The 16,511-nt window shown below is 34.7% G+C and overlaps 1 protein-coding gene across 4 annotated transcripts in view; it reads left to right on the top strand.

Annotated features, from left to right (window-relative positions):
• The window catches only part of TLK1 (tousled like kinase 1), a 148,582-nt gene that overhangs the window by 69,323 nt on the left and 62,748 nt on the right, over positions 1-16,511 (top strand). For all 4 annotated transcript variants that reach the window (XM_025994065.2, XM_072751901.1, XM_072751903.1 and 1 more), the window contains 2 exons: positions 12,082-12,157; positions 16,332-16,378. In XM_025994065.2, the coding sequence (XP_025849850.1) occupies positions 12,082-12,157; positions 16,332-16,378 (123 nt within the window). The remainder of the gene's footprint in view (positions 1-12,081; positions 12,158-16,331; positions 16,379-16,511) is intronic.

The following is a 16,511-nucleotide window of genomic DNA, read 5'->3' as shown; positions in this document are numbered from 1 at the left end:
CTTGATTGTCTTAATTTACTCCTAATGCTGATTAATGAAGGTCATTTTATGAAAGTTCTGATTAGCTTTGTCATCTGAATTAAGTTTCTAGAAGTGGTCTTAAGACTTAAATGAGATTTTTTTATTCGCATTCGAATTGAAGTGATGGTATTAAAGATATTTTGAAGCATTAATGGTTTGTTCTCTTCTTTTTTAAAAAAATAATTTTCAAAGGACCACATTGTGGATTCTTATTTTCATATTTTGGAGGAAGTAGAAATTAAGAACACCAGGGAATTAGACCTAAAATTAGTTTGAACCTGACTTTAGGAGGCCACTTTTTCCATTTCTAGAACTAGTGATACCGTTACAGAGTTCTTTAATAGGTTATATTTAATGTAAAATCTCTTTTGTTGAAAAGGTATTTTAAAATTACACATACACATTTACAAATTGATTCAAATGGGTTATCTTTTGATATTAGTAAATTGGCTGGTTATTAGAATGGTAAGAGTATTTCCTGTTTTTACCTCTTTTCTGTTCATACCCATCTCTACCTTTTCATATTTACTTTTTTGCCTTCTTAATAGTATTTGGCTTAAATGTTTGCTCAGTGAATACTTGGGTATCCTAGTTTGATTGGAAATTTTGATTCTATTTGAAAATAGAGATAATACCCTAAATTTTAGGTTTTAGATGGACTTAAAAAAATCATTAAAGTTTTACTTGTCTATTTGTTATAACCCAGAGAAATTTTTTTGTTAGTGTCTTAGTCTAAATACCCAGTAAGAAAGAAGAAAACTTGAAAAATGAATTTAGTGATGTGTAGTTAAATATTACTGAAAGTTACATTTTCATGCCTATTCCTTCCCCAGGTGAGTTACCTTGTTTTTGACTTTATTTTGTTTAAATCTATTCAGCTCCTCAAGATTGTTAGATACCTAGGTTAGTGCCTTCGTCAATTTTAAGAAATATTCTTTGTATCCTGCTGCCTACATTATTTTCTAAAATGTTTTATACTGATAAATGATTTTTGTGGTAATCTATTTGATAAATTGTTCTCTTATCTTTGTGCTAGTAGTATTTTCTCATTAATTCTTACTATGTTAGGTGGACCAAACCAAATCTTACCAAGTATTACTATGTTAATTGTTTTACTGAGACACTGTATATAACAATGTTGCTATAAACAATAAATAATATGTATAATAACAGTGTCCTCTTGAAGGAGAGTACTTAGTGTGCATGCAAAATGGTGTATTTTATAACACTAATAAAGACATTTTCTCAGGAGAGGAGTTAAGTTTATTTTTTTCCTCTCCCTTGTAAGACTAATAATCATACTTCTAAATTATGAGATCTAAAAGTTCCTGCAGAATAGCTGGAATTACTTTGTAAAATTTCCTTTTATTTAAAAAGAGAAAACTATTTAATACTACCACTGTACATTAAAGGATATGCTCTTAGAGGAGCTATATTCAGCTAACAGGTAGAGTGTCTGACCCTAATGTATGTTAAATGACAAGGGTTCACGGCAAAAGAAGTGGGTCTATTCTGGTTGAATATATGTGTCCTTAGACTCCTGAAAGGAAAACTGAACTGGTAACCAAATGTGTGCCTGATACTGGCTCTGTGCCTGTTTCCATAAAGGTGGAGGAGGACTATGTCAAAGTCACCTGGGAAGGTTTTGCAAAGGAAAAGTATTCAGGCTGCCTGCTTGGAAGTTCTGATATACTCTGTCCAGATAATCTTTTGACTTCTTATAAATTATGAAATCTTGAAATAATGGTTCTGTAACCCATTTACATAGCCAGCAAATAAATAGCTCTTAAATGTTTCCCTCTATACAACTGCATTTAGTGTCAGTGTTTAGTGGTTTTTAGAACAAAAAAGTTCTAAGCTGATTGATCAAAATAAGTTTGGAAGAGAGAAATGCCAACTCATTCTAAAAATTAAGACATACTTTTAAAGTGGAACCTGGTATAGTGCTTGACCATTGTATATGCTATGCTAAGTAAATGTCTGTTGAATAAATCTGACATCACTTTAGTGGTAGCGTACTATACTGGGAGTTTTTGTGTCAATTACAGATGATTCTTAGGTAGTCATCAAAGCAAGGTTCCTCAACCTTAACCTTGATAATTTTTGAGGTTAGGGGTGGGGTTGTCTTATAAATGTAGGATATTTAGCAGCATCTCTGCCTAACACATTAGATATCTGTAGCACATTCTCTTCCTTTCCCCTAACTCCTCCCCTCCCTTCCAACTTGTGCTGCTGAAAATATCTCCAGGTATATATAGTATATCTCCAGGTATTGTCAAATATCCTCTTATCCTCTGGTTGAGAACCACCCCATTAATGAAGGAGAGAAAATAGTTCAAGCATGTTACCTGGGGAGCTAGATTTCAACTCTTAATTTTCACATCTCCTAAGTATGGAAACAGCAACTTAGAGAGGTTAACTAATTTGCCTACAGATAGTAAGTTAACAGTCAAAATTCTAATTTTGCAGTATCCATTTTGTTTCAAAGTGATGCTCTCAACTACTGTGTCTATACTCTCTCTGCATAACTAAGATAATATGTAATTCATTAAATGATCCTAGCTAGTCTTTTGAAAAAGATGGTATTCCTTTTTGGAAATATTTAGATTTAAGATGATTTATAGTAACATCAAATTTGGCAATCCAAGATATGCCTGAACTAACAGCTTTTCACACATGTTTTATCTGATAAATACTGCTTTTAGTCTGAATTTTAAGGGCAGTCAGCACAAGCTGACATTACTGAGAAATTTGGCTTCAGTATGTTATACTATAGTAGAGTTTTAAAAATATTAGATGTATTTTTATGTCAGCAAAACATAGTATTATGATTAATCCTCATTTTCTAAAATAACTAAGTAACCATGACAACCCATTGGGCTTCTTATGTCCTAATGAGTTTTCTGCTATATGGCACAATTTGGGTCTTTAATTTTTAATAGAAGATTCTATTAATAATTTCTCTTTTTTTAAAGATTTATTTGAGAGGGAGGGAGCACCCACATGCCCACCTGTGATTGGGGGAGGGGGCAGAAGGAGAGAGAATCTGAAGCAGACTCCCTGCTAAGTGCAGAGCCTAGCACAGGGCTCTATCTCATGACCCTTGAGAACATGACCTGACCTGAAATCAGGGGTCAGATGCTTAACTGACTGAGCCACTTAGGTGCCTCAAGAATAATTTCTTAATTTTGGGCAATTTCCGATGTGGAATATGCAGGATTTATATATATATATAGACTATAGCTAATCCTGATAATGCATCACTTTTGGAGCTCTTTCTTTTTTTAAGATTGATTTATTTAATTGAGAGGGGGAGAGAGTCTTAAGTAGACTCCTTGCTGAATATGGAGCCTGTCTTGGAGCTCAGTCTCATTATCCATGAGATCACGACTTGAGCTGAAACTAAGAGTTGGACGCTTAACTGATTGTGCCACTGAGGCACCCTGGAGCTCTATAAAAGTAAGGATTCCTTTGACCTCTCTCCAGAGAAGGTTAAATTTGGAACGGGGAGCATGAACTTTAAACCAAAGCTTTGTAAGTGGTTATGATATATAGTAACATTGAGAATCAGAGCTAATATTTGAATGATAGAACAATTTCTTTTAAAAAACAACTCACAAAAAAAACCCCTCACTTTTGGGGGTTATAAGTGTATTGCTATAGAGAATAATAATGGAATACCGCTTTTTAAAAAAACATCAGATATTTAAAGATTGGTGGGCATTGTCACAGTGAAAGCGTAGATTGATACTGGCTTTGAAAATGCACTTTGGTGATATGTTTAAAGTGTGTAGTGTGCCTATTCTGTGACACAACATTTGCACTTAAAAGTGTCTATCCCAAAGAAATTGTTTTAAGGATCTAGGGATTCATGTTCAAGGAAATGTCTATAGGGATATTATTATACAGGAGTATGTTACTCCATCATGAGTGTCACACCGGGAGAAAAGTTGTGAAATCACTGTTCTAAATTTTACTATTGTAAGTAGTCTCAAAATGCCAACATTTCCAGAATAAGTTATCTTAAAAATTTGCTTTTTCCTCCCACAGCAGTTGCTCTATATGGCTGTTTCATTCTGATTGAAGATCTGAACACTTAAAAGATCTTATGAATAGGAGAGAAAGTCCAACTTTATTTTAATTTTTGGTTTATATTATTCAATAAATAAAGCCTTTAAGGGAAAGCCAGAGAAGAGAAAATGCCAAGAAATAGTTATGCTTTGTAAATTGTAAGAAAATGGCAAATAAGATTGCATTTCATCAATTCTGTAGACTTGGTGTGCTCCTTTAAACATACATGAATGCAAATTAAAATGGGTCCAGAATAAAGGAGCTGGAGAAGTCTGAGTATGGCAAGTAAAGGTAGTTCTTAAAAACTGAGAGTAAGATTGCATTAGTATTATAGATCTTTTAGGTGCTGATGTGCTTGTGGATATTGTCTATTTGTGAGGGGAATAAAAATCCTTCAGGCTTTTAAAAATGATGTGAGCTGGCACAGCTTAAGTTACCTGTAAGATACCACATATTTTAGTTGGATAGCTACCCAAATTTATCTTATTGGCTGTCCACCATCTGTGATAATACATATTATTAAATAATAAAGGCAGTACAACAGAAAGAAGGCTACAATCAAAATTGCTGATATGTTGGTTGGATTTACTTAAAACAATAAGGAAATGCTCTTATTTCATAATAGGATCCCAAAATGTTGCATACATAAACTTTTTTTATACTAGATATTGAAATCAGCAGTATAACAAAGATCTTCTTTTAGGTGTCAAAGATTCAGGCAAACATTTCCAGATAATAATAGTTCTCCATATTAAAATTTTCACTCTCGGGCAGAGACAGACTGTGAATTTCAGGTCCTGCCAGCTCAAAATCATCCTTGAATTAGGATGTACATATTTCATGATAGTTTTATCTAAATGTAAATTGGATGCAAAGCAGCAAGGAAATTTTTACAATAGAATTGTAGTTTTCTTACAATGCATTATTCTAACCAAATTTTTATAGCAAAGGGTTGGAAGAAACAGTATCATGTACATTTGATATTCTTGAATAGAACATCTATTTTACATTGACTATTTTTATAAAGCTCCAGATTTCCTTTCTAGTTCAGTGCTGTTTTGATATGTGCCATTAAAGTAACAGATTTCTCCAGCATTTTCCTGTCTTACATCTATTTCAACAAATTTTGCCAAGCAATATGGAATAAAATTGAACATTGGTATTACCAGCTCCGGGCAAAAAAATTTGTCATGCCTTTTGTTCAAAGTACAGTGACCTTAAATTCGGTACCAGGGTAACTCTATGAATTGTTGGAATAGCCAGTGAGTTGTATTTTTGAAACCAGTCTTTAGGTAAATAAATCAGTTGGAAAAAACATATTCTGACAAAACTGAGGATTGAATATCTTGTATGGATATTATTTAATAATAGAATAACTTTTCTATTTTTTTCTTAAAAATTTCATTCATTTGAGACTGAGAGAGCACAAGGGGGCGGGGGTGAGGAAGGGGGAGAAGCAGACTCCCCACTGAGCAGAGAGCCTGATGTTGGAATCAGTCCCATGACCCTAGGACCATACCTGAGCCAAAGGCAGATGCTTAACTGACAGAGCCAACTAACCAAGAGTTAGATGCTCAACCAACTGCAGCACCCATGCGCCCTACTTTTCTTTCTGTTTTAAAGTATTTTCTCATTTAACAGGTAGAGATTAAGTACATCTGTTTCTATTAACTGTAGTAATTTTTTTATAGATGATGATATCTCACTTTTCTTTGTGTTATCCAGTCAGGGCTGATGAAGTCTACTTAAGGTAGAGGTAAAGAATACATTTTAATATCCACTCCCTCCTCTTTTGTGATGTTATAATGGTATCTTTTCACATAGTGTTAAAATTTCCTATAAAGCATTTGTGCCAAAAAAATTTAAATATCTCTAGTTAAAGGCTGATAGAGGTGGTTATCTGTTTTCATGCCACAATCTCCCTCTTTCTGTGATCTATCTCCCTCCTGTGACAGTGTTAAGATTGTAGTTTTCTTATATTTTGTCTTATTTGCATTGAAGAAACAATCGCTGCGCCACCCAGGGATCCCCATTTTTATTTTAAAAATAAGGAGCCAGATAAAACAAGATCCCATATTAGATTTGAAAACTTTAATAATCACTGGCTTAAATTCTAAATAAAATAGAAGCATTAGTTTATATCAGTAACCTCTTGAGTACTTTAGATTTGTCTTTTTTTTTTTTTTAAAGCTTTTATTTATTTATATGACAGAGAGAGAGAGAGGCAGAGACACAGGCAGAGGGAGAAGCAGGCTCCATGCAGGGAGCCCGGTGTGGGACTCGATCCTGGGTCTCCAGGATCACATCCTGGGCCGAAGGCAGTGCCAAACCGCTGGGCCACTGGGGCTGCCCTGTTTTTTGAACATACGTTTCAACTGCTAGAAAATACCATGGAAATTCTAATATATCTTGGTGCATTTAAATGTCAGAGTAATCATTCAGATTTTGGTATGATTACAAATTAGCATTTAGAAAGCTAAATTGATTTAAATAGTACCAGCCTCTCCTTTCATCATTTTCTCCTAACCACTGTTCCATTGTATGTCAAAATTATTTGACTTTTTATAATTGTGGTCATTATTCCGTCATTACTTTAAAAGCCAAATCGGGGCAGCCCAGGTGGCTCAGCGGTTTAGCACCGCCTTTGGCCCAGGACGTGATCCTAGAGACCCGAGCTCGAGTCCCACGTCAGACTCCCTGCATGGAGCCTGCTTCTCCCTCTGCCTGTGTCTCTGCCTCCCACCCCCCACCCTACCCCCCTGTCTCTCATAAGTAAATAAATAAAATTTTTTAAAAAGCCAAATCAGGGGCATCTTTGTGCTGCAGTTGGTTGAGCATTTAATTCTTGATCTTGGCTCAGGCCTCATAGTCGTAAAGTGGAGCCCCAAATCAGACTCTGCTTATTGAGATTCTCTCCATCTGGCCTTCCCCCCACTTGTGTGCATTTTCGTTCTCTCTCTCTTTAAAATAAATAAATCTTTAAGAAAAAAGGCAAATCATATTATTTTGCCTTCCATATTTATTTTGCCTTCCTTATTGAGGTCAGTTGTAATGCAGTAGTTGAGAAAAAAGAAGAAAGAAATGACAGCATCAGCAAGTGCAGTTATAAACTTGAAAATGTTCTCTGTGAAGTGCACAATATCCGCAAATTTTTATGCCTTGTGCAAATCCAAAGCTAGCCTCGTTGATGTCTTTTGGATTTTTTAGGAATTACTGATCAAGATTAGTAACTTTTCAAATCTTTTTTAAGCCGTAGAACCCTTTCTCCAAAGTAAGTCTAATATGAAACTTCAGTATTGTAAAATGATGGATGCTGTGTTTGCAAGCAGAGAGGTGGAGGTGGGATGGAATGTGTCTCTGATAGGCTAGAGCTTTAACTCAGCCCCCTGCTCCTTCCCTTTCCCTCCTCTGTAACATCATTTGAGGCACAACCTCCTTTTCTTTAAGGTATCTCTGGAGTACAGTTTGAAAATTGCAGATAGCATTCTGAATTTTTTTTTTTTTTTTTTTTTTTTTTTTTACTGATGAACCATTTTAGAGATAAATACTTGGTACATTTCTACATTTCTGCATATCCTAAATCCCCAAGGTTCTAAATTCTTAAATCTGTATCGAAATGAGTGATTCAGGAGAATTATTAGCTGTAGCCTTCACTGAGAATTTTTGTTTTAATATAGGTATTGTTGAGATTTAAATTTAAATCCAAAAGAAAATTACTTAATGCACACTTCCCTGAGGTTAGTGATATAATAGGTTCTACACGCTGGTTCTGTGGCTGGTAATTGAGGAAAGAGTTAAATGGGATCTTAAAGAAGAAACATTGCTTATTTTACATGCCCTGCAAGTTATTTGGAAGCTTTAGGGCAGAAACTGCTAATCATTTAACAGGTGATACATGATTGAAGTTTTGAAATAGGAAGTACACAGATATTTGGAATAATAGGATAGCCATTCAGATAAGAAAATTTATTGGGTGCTTACTGACATATAGAGGGTATACATCTGTTCCAGATGTGTACTGTGTTTCTTGTTTAATTCTCACAATCCTGTAACCTGTATTACGTATTTAAAATAGATGAGAATAGGGTGCGTGGCTGGCTCAGACAGTAGAGCATGTGACTTTTGACCTCAGGGTCATGAATTCGAGATTACTAAAAAAAATTGATGAGAAAGTTTGAGTCTTGAGTTAAATAAGATACTGAGAAATATGGTAAATAATGGACCCAGAGTTTGATTCTTAGTCTCAGTCTGTGCTTCTTCAGAGACCCATGTGCTTGCTTCTTAAAGAAATTATGGTTCTTTTGGGCTGACAAAACAAGTCCAAAATAATATGAGAGTGAGGAATGAGGTGATCATACTAGGACATTGGTGAGAAAAGATTAGGGTTTATAGGACAGGAGAAAATATGGTGGTTTGTTCATAATGGAAGCATTTATAGGTGAATTTTGTTATATGTTTCCCTTTTTCGTTTTTATTTTGTTCAGCTTTTCAGTTTATTACCTGTTTCCAACTTCTTTACCCATATTAGTCATACATTATGTTCTTAAAATTGATTTTAGCCCTGTCATCCTTTTTTCTCCCTCCTTCCTCAAATTCTTCTCTGATTGAAATAAGGTAAATCTGTTGCCTTTTTGGGTTTTTAAAACTATAATAATTATGCATTTGGGTTTCTTCACTCATTGTTTTTTTTTTTTTTTCAACCAAGAACAGAAAGCATTCCTTTTTAATTATTGTTGCATCTAAGTTCTTTTTTTTTTTTTAATTGGAGTTCAGTTTGCCAACATATAGCGTATCACCCAGTGCTCATCCTGTCAAGTGCCCCTCTCAGTGCCTGTCACCCAGTCACCCCAACCCCCTGCCCACCTTCCCTTCCGCTACCCCTTGTTCATTTCTCAGAGTTAGGAATCATTGTTTTTAACAAAATGACATTTCTTTTTTTTTTTCTTTTCTTTTTTTTTTTCTTCTTTTTCTTTTCTTTTCTCTTTTTTTCCTTTTTTTTTTTCTTTTTCTTTCTTTTTCCAAAATGACATTTCCCTCAAAGGACTGTCCCACTTTCCCATTCCATTAAATTTAAAATTTAGGTAGGGAAATTTTCCTCAAAGTTTTTACTAAGTAATCTATAGGTCTTTAAAAAAAAAAAAAAAAAGACCTTAAATATCTTCAAATATATATCCAGTGAAGTGTTTAATGAATGTTATTCAAAATAAGTTTTGAGAATTTCTGCATCTCCTGTAACTCCGCCTCCCGCCTTTTTTTATACTGTAACTTTCCATCCCATTCTTTTTTTCTCAGATAGCCAGTGAATGTTAGCATTTAGGAGCTTTGTGGTAAATAAATCTGTGTTCACCCCAATTGAACCATCCTGCTGTCTCTACATTTAAAATGTAGCCTCTCAACCTAACTGGGTGATCCAGGGTTCCATGGAATATTTTAGAAAATGATATGGAACCATATAGATAGAAAATGTTTCCAATATAAGTTTCAGAATTGTTTTATTCTTTGTGATTATTTTTGTTGGTGTTTCTTCAAAAGTAGCTAGTCAAGATTCAAGATAGAATTCAAATGGGAGTGAGCCTGCCATGCTTAAAAATTAGTACAACAGTAAACTGTTTTTGAAAAACCATATTTTCTTGATCTCAGATTTTTTTTACATAAATTAATTTGGGGAGAATATGAATAAATATTATTTAGAAATCCTCTTTTGTTTTAAGATAGATTTTAAGGTTCTTTATAAAAATGTTAACTTAGAATTTTTAATTTGGTGTTATTTTTATTTTTAAAAAACTTGAAGATTGGTTATTGTTTATCTGAGTTTGATAACTAAACCAATAAACTATTTACCCTAAATTGCTGGTACATCACCTCCTGAGTAGATTGCCAGTTAGGGCAGATTTCTTTAAGATCTCTGGTTTTTGTTTTTTTTTTGTTTGTTTTTTTAAAGATTTTATTTATTTATTTATTTATTTATTTATTTATTTATTCATTCATTCATTCATTCATTCATTCATGAGAGAGGCAGAGACACAGACATAGGAAGAAGCAGGGACACTTGACGGGATGAGCACTGGATGTTATTCTGTATGTTGGTAAATTGAACACCAATAAAAATTAATTTATTAAAAAAAAAAGGGGGGGGGGATCCCTGGGTGGCGCAGCGGTTTGGCGCCTGCCTTTGGCCCAGGGCGCGATCCTGGAGACCCGGGATCGAATCCCACATCAGGCTCCCGGTGCATGGAGCCTGCTTCTCCCTCCGCCTGTGTCTCTGCCTCTCTCTCTCTCTCTGTGACTATCATAAATAAATAAAAAAAAAAAAAAAAAAAAAAAAAAAAAAGGAAGAAGCAGGCTCCATGCAGGGAGCCCGACGTGGAACTCAATCCCTGGTCTCCAGGATCACGCCCTGGGCTGAAGGTGGCGCTAAACCGCTGAGCCACCCAGGCTGCCCAAGATCTCTGGTTTGTGTTGTGAAAACATGTAGGTAGTTTATTGGACATGATGAATTTTATTTACACACTTGATACAATTTTGAAATATTTTTGTATAGTGAGTCATTCAGTTCTTGACATAGGGCACATAGATTGTCATATAGAAGAAAAAAGAGCAGTTAGGCCTTGGAGATACAGATCTGAATTTGATTTAAATCCTGGTAACATTGAATACGTTATTTATCAAGTGATAACTATGCTAGGCATAAGGAAATGGAAAGTGAGTTGTGGAGAAGATAGAACTTTTGTTGAAGAATTCAGACACTAGAACATTCACTTGATCCTCTCTGAATCTGTTATGTTGACAAAATGGGAGAGAACTTAAAGTCCCTGTGATAATACTGAAGAGGAATCATAGATGCTCAACACAAGTTAGGTAATGTGTTGTCGTTCATGTATTTAATCATCGACTACTCAGAGACAACAAAATGTGGATTATTTCCCTTCCTTGTTTGGGGACTGCATTGCCTTTAGAGATTTATTTTAAGTTGTCTTGATGTTTCATTCAAACATTCTTTGTTCTGGTACCAGACATACTTGCCAAGCTTCTAGAATTTGCGGGCTTTGTGCCATTGCATTGTGCTTTTGCTCTTATTTTTAATTTTTATCTAAGCACAAGTTTGTCAGACTCCACAGAAATTACTTGTTATTTCAGCCTAATTGAAACAATTTGAGAACAAAAAATTATCTAGGATAGGGGGAACTGCAGACTTTTTCTGTAAAGGGCCAAATGTTTTAGGTTTGGTGGACCATATAGTCTCTCTCTAAACTAACTCTGCTTTTGTACTGTGAAAGCAACCATAGTACATAAATGAATGAGTGTCGCTGTGTTCCAAGAAAACTTTATTTATGAACACTGAAATTTGAATTTCTTAAAATTTTTGTATCATGGTATTTTAATTATTAAGTTTTTCAGTTATTTAAAAATGTAAACATCATGCCTAGATAATGGGCAAAAACAAAAATGGGTGGCTAGCCAGGTTTGGCCATTGGGCTATAGTTTGCTTCCCCCTGATTTAGAGCATAATCTATGAATTTGCTATAACTGTTAGGTAATAATTGTAGGGGTTGTATGTATACTGGGGTTTGAGTTCTTTTTTTTCATCCGTTTACTTTTATAGATTAAATATGTGTGAATAATAGAATACTAATAGGAAAAATGTAGGGTTTTTTTCTTTACTTGTCTTTCTTGCCTTTTGCCCAATCCAGTTAAGAATCTGAAGGATGTCTTTAAAAGACAGCTTAATCTCAAATTTTTCATCCATTTCAACTCAAGTTCTGTAAATGTGAATTTCAAGTAATGTGTACAAGGACTTCTATACTTTGAATATTTTAAATTTATATAATAGGAAATTTTATCTTTTAAAAAATTGTATGCAATAACTTTACATCACATGAGCACTGTTGAACAAAATAGTTACTTCGAAAATAAAAACTTTTATGCTGACTATAATAATTGTGTATGTAAAAACTGTAATTTTAAGTTCTGTTAACTTGCTTTCTGTAGACACCAGAGAAGAAACAATCGGACTCATCCAGAGGAAGAAAGAGAAAAGCAGAAAACCAGAATGAAAGTAGTCAGGGTAAGTGAAGTATAATCTTTCAGAGCCAAATAAGCATTTACAATTAATTATTCTGATTTTAAATCAGTTAATAGCTCAACTATAAAAGTAATACTGTATTTTTATAATTTCTATTGCTGTTATAAATTAATGCATTAATAGTTTAGAAATGTACTTCCTATAAGAAATAATATGAAATTGAAATCTGTTGTGTACCATAGGTAGTGTGTGCTTACTGTTTTTAGGCTTTCTGACATTTCCCTTATTTTTTTAATTTGAGAATAGAAAGGCAACATGTCCAAACCTGGCAATTACCTTACATCTTTCGTTTTTCTTTCTTTATCTGAATTATAGTATTGAAATAGCTTTGAATAAGAACTTTAGGTGTCGCCTTAAAGTGCAAGTACCCAAAGTTTTCTTACTTCTTTTTCTTATTTATTTAAAAAAGAAAAAGACTATGAAAATCATTGAGAGACTTTTATTAAAGCACCATCTTTTTCTTTCTATACATGTGCTTCATTCTTTCTTGCATACCTACCCATTGTGATACAGGATAAGAAGATGATTTTCAAATCATTTACAAAACTCTTACAATGGACAACAAAATAGTATTGCCATTTAATTTGCCCACTCAAAATTAAAGACCATGAATTTGGGCAGCCCGGGTGGCGCAGCGGTTTAGCGCCGCCTTCGGCCCTGCCTTTGGCCCGGGGCATGATCCTGGAGACCCGGGATCGAGTCCATGTGGAGCTCCCTGGGTGGAGCCTGCTTCTCCCTCTACCTGTGTCTCTGCCTCTCTCTCTCTCTCTCTGTCTCTCTCATGAATAAATAAATAAAATCTTAAAAGAAAAAGACCATGAATTCATTCTTACGTCCTATATAATGACTTTATACAATGATTACATGTTTTGGAGCCACTCATTAGCTATAAGGACTGGGGCCATGAACCTAAGCCTCACTAGTACTTACATGGGCACTGGCATCAAGGAATGTATTTGTAGCAACTATTTGTGTAGAAGGAAGAAGTTACATTATTCTCCCATCTTTCTATAAATGTGTGGTACTTTGTATCTTTGTTTTCTCTAAGCTCATTATTGGTCTTAGTGAAGTTCCACCAGGTTGTGGTTAATGGACTTGGAGCTTTATTTAGATTAAAGTTATATTATCATAGTTTCAATGTTAGATTTAAAAACTCACTTAAAAGCAGATCCCAAATTAAGGTAGGACTTCAAGCTATGTTTTTAGAATCCATGTTTATTTCTTTGTGGTCTGTTAACCCTAAGAATTGTCTGATTTTCTTATGTTTTTAGAATGGTTGCCATTTTTGATTGGATTTACTTGTTTAAGTTTTCACACTTGTATTTGCTTTAGAGAGAGGTTGGCTTTCTGTGTTTTCCCCCCTCTTTCTTCAAGTCCAGAGCAAACCTCTCCTGTAATCATTAGTCCATTCCATATCCAGTTATGTCCAGCAGACATACTATGGCCCTTACAAAATCCAGGTCCATCTCTAAAATGGAAGGTGGATAAAGTCCCTGTTAGAAATGGAGGCTTTATGGAGAAGGGATGATACCTGAACAAAATTGAATTTCTTTTTTAATTTTTTTTATTTTTTAAAGATTTTATTTACTTATTCATGAGAGACACACACAGAGAGAGAGAGAGAGAGGCAGAGACACAGGCAGAGAGAGAAGCAGGCTCCATGCTGGGGGCCCGATGTGGGACTCAATCCCGGGTCTCCAGGATCACGCCCTGGGCTGAAGGCGGGTGCTAAACCGCTGAGCCACCCAGGGATCCCCAAAATTGAATTTCTGATCAGGAGGGGAGGAGAACTAGGATAGAGGCCAGATAGTCAGCTTTCCTTGATAGTACATATGCTGTGTAGCGGGGGGCAGGAAGGGGTAGTTAACAGAGCCACGTTTGGGTTCAGTTAGGGACAAAGAGGGACATACCTTCTGAATAGGCAACCAAAAATGTCTTCATTAAAGGATAGCACCTTCAGAATCTGCAGGAAAGTTGTTTTAAGTGGAAGGAAAATTCCTTGGGAATACAGACATACCTTAGAGAGACTATAGGTTTGGTTCCAGACCAACACAATAAAGCAAATAGAGTCAAATGAATTTTTTTGTTTTCCAGTGCATATAAAAGTATGTTTAGTCTATTGTATGCAATAGCATTATGTCTAAAAAAAAATCATACCTACTTTAATTTTTAAAATTACTTAAAAATGCTGCCATGAGTTTTCAGTGATTTATAAGCACAGATAACAAATTGCCATAACAAATATGATGAAAAAATTTGAAATATTGTGAGAATTACTAAAATGTGACACAGACATGAAGTGAACAAATGTTATCTATTGGAAAAGTGGTGCCTATAGACTTGCTCAATGCAAGGTTGCTACACACCTTCAAATTGTGTTTAAAAAAAGAAAAAAGCATGGTATCAGTGAAGTTCAGCAAAACAAAGTATGCTTGTAAAACCTTTACAGTCTTTTTCTGACCTCTAAGTAAGTCTATACAAAACTATTGTTTGTACTTTCTAGGTACCATTCATAGTCTTGAGTATTTAATTTTTCTTTTTTTTTTTTTTTTTGAGTATTTAATTTTTCCATAAAAGAATTTAAAGCTATTGAACTTCTAAATATAATCTGGTGTATCTCAATAATGCCTGGCACATAGGTAGACACTCAGATATTTGTTGACTAAAATAAATTAATAAATTAATAAATGAATATAAGTCAGTATTGAATTGATAAGTGTCTATGTTTATATCATCCAAAGCTTTTGAATTGATGGTATCATCGTTTTTCTTCGTATTGAAGAAATCATGTATTTTTTTATCATTCCATTGAAGAGTGGTTGCCTCTCATTCAGAAAAGTGTCTCTGATGCTGTATTTCTTAGCACCTTCTTTTTTTTTTTTTAAAGATTTTATTTATTTATTCATAGAGATGCAGAGAGAGAGAGTGAGAGAGGCAGAGATATAGGCAGAGGGAGAAGCAGGCTCCATGCAGAGCCTGACGTGGGACTCGATCCAGGGTCTCTGGATCACGCCCTGGGCTGCAGGCGGCACTAAACCGCTGCGCCACCGGGGCTGCCCTCTTAGCACCCTCTTAATTCAATATTTATATAACTGATAAGGAGTCTGTGTTAGAGCAAAACTTTTTATTAAAAAACTGTGAGGGACATCTTGGTGGCTCAGTGGTTGAGTATCTGCCTTCTGCTTAGGGCGTGATCCCAAGGTCCCAGGATCGAGTCCCACATCAGGCTCCTCATGGGGAGCCTGCTTCTCCCTCTGCCTATGTCTCTGCCTCTCTGTGTGTCTCTCATGAATAAGTAAATTAAATCTTTTAAAAATAAAGAAATAAAGACCTGTGATATATGATGATTTAGACCACTTCTCAATAAGGTATAAGAGCAATATTTAAAATCTAGTTTATTAAAAAAACATCCTGTTAATCTGGGAATACTTTTTAGAAAATTAAAACATTTAACAAGGGATCCCTGGGTGGCGCAGCGGTTTGGCGCTTGCCTTTGGCCCAGGGCGCGATCCTGGAGACCCGGGATCGAATCCCACATCAGGCTCCCGGTGCATGGAGCCTGCTTCTCCCTCTGCCTATGTCTCTGCCTCTCTCTCTCTCTCTCTGTGACTATCATAAATAAATAAAAATTTAAAAAAATAAATAAATAAAAAAATAAAACATTTAACAAAATAACATTCATGTTACAGCATGTTATTGTCAGTTTGTATGGTTTTGTGTTAAAGCTTTATTTGCAGGTATGAATTGGTTTGTCATTTACACAGTTGCCACTTGTCTTTTTTTTATTCATTGATTTGCTTTTATGGAAGTAGTAGCCATTAAGCAATATGAATAATGTAATTTTAAAAACAAGATCCTTTAATGTGATTTATTTATTTGGTTCTCTAGTAATTAGGACTTTAAAAATTGACATGTTTCTATTGAAATGTCATTTGATTTTTGGATTTCTGAAATTGACATCTTACCCTCTGAGGGCTTTTAGTATAATTCTTTCAGTGACCATCTTACCCAACTAAAATATCATGATCTTTTTTTTAAACAGATGATTTTTATGTGTATTCGGAAAATTAAATTTGACACAGTTTTTCTGATGTAATGCGATAAGTAGTTACGACTAACTTTAAATCTGTAAAAAATTTTTACTTTTATATTTCAGGAAAAAGTATTGGCGGACGTGGCCATAAAATTAGTGACTATTTTGAAGTAAGTATATTAACAAATATCTCCAGTTCTTAATATAATTTTTCTGTGGGCTGAAATAATTTTTTTGAAGCACAAGGTCAACTTTTGATTATCTACTTGATTTAGAGAGCAGAGCTTCAGTACTTTGTAATGT

The sequence above is a fragment of the Vulpes vulpes genome, chromosome 3 (assembly GCF_048418805.1).
Source record: "Vulpes vulpes isolate BD-2025 chromosome 3, VulVul3, whole genome shotgun sequence".
Classification (NCBI taxonomy): Eukaryota; Metazoa; Chordata; class Mammalia; order Carnivora; family Canidae; genus Vulpes; species Vulpes vulpes.
Note: the sequence above shows the minus strand (reverse complement) of the source record. Positions and strands in the feature narration are given on the sequence as shown.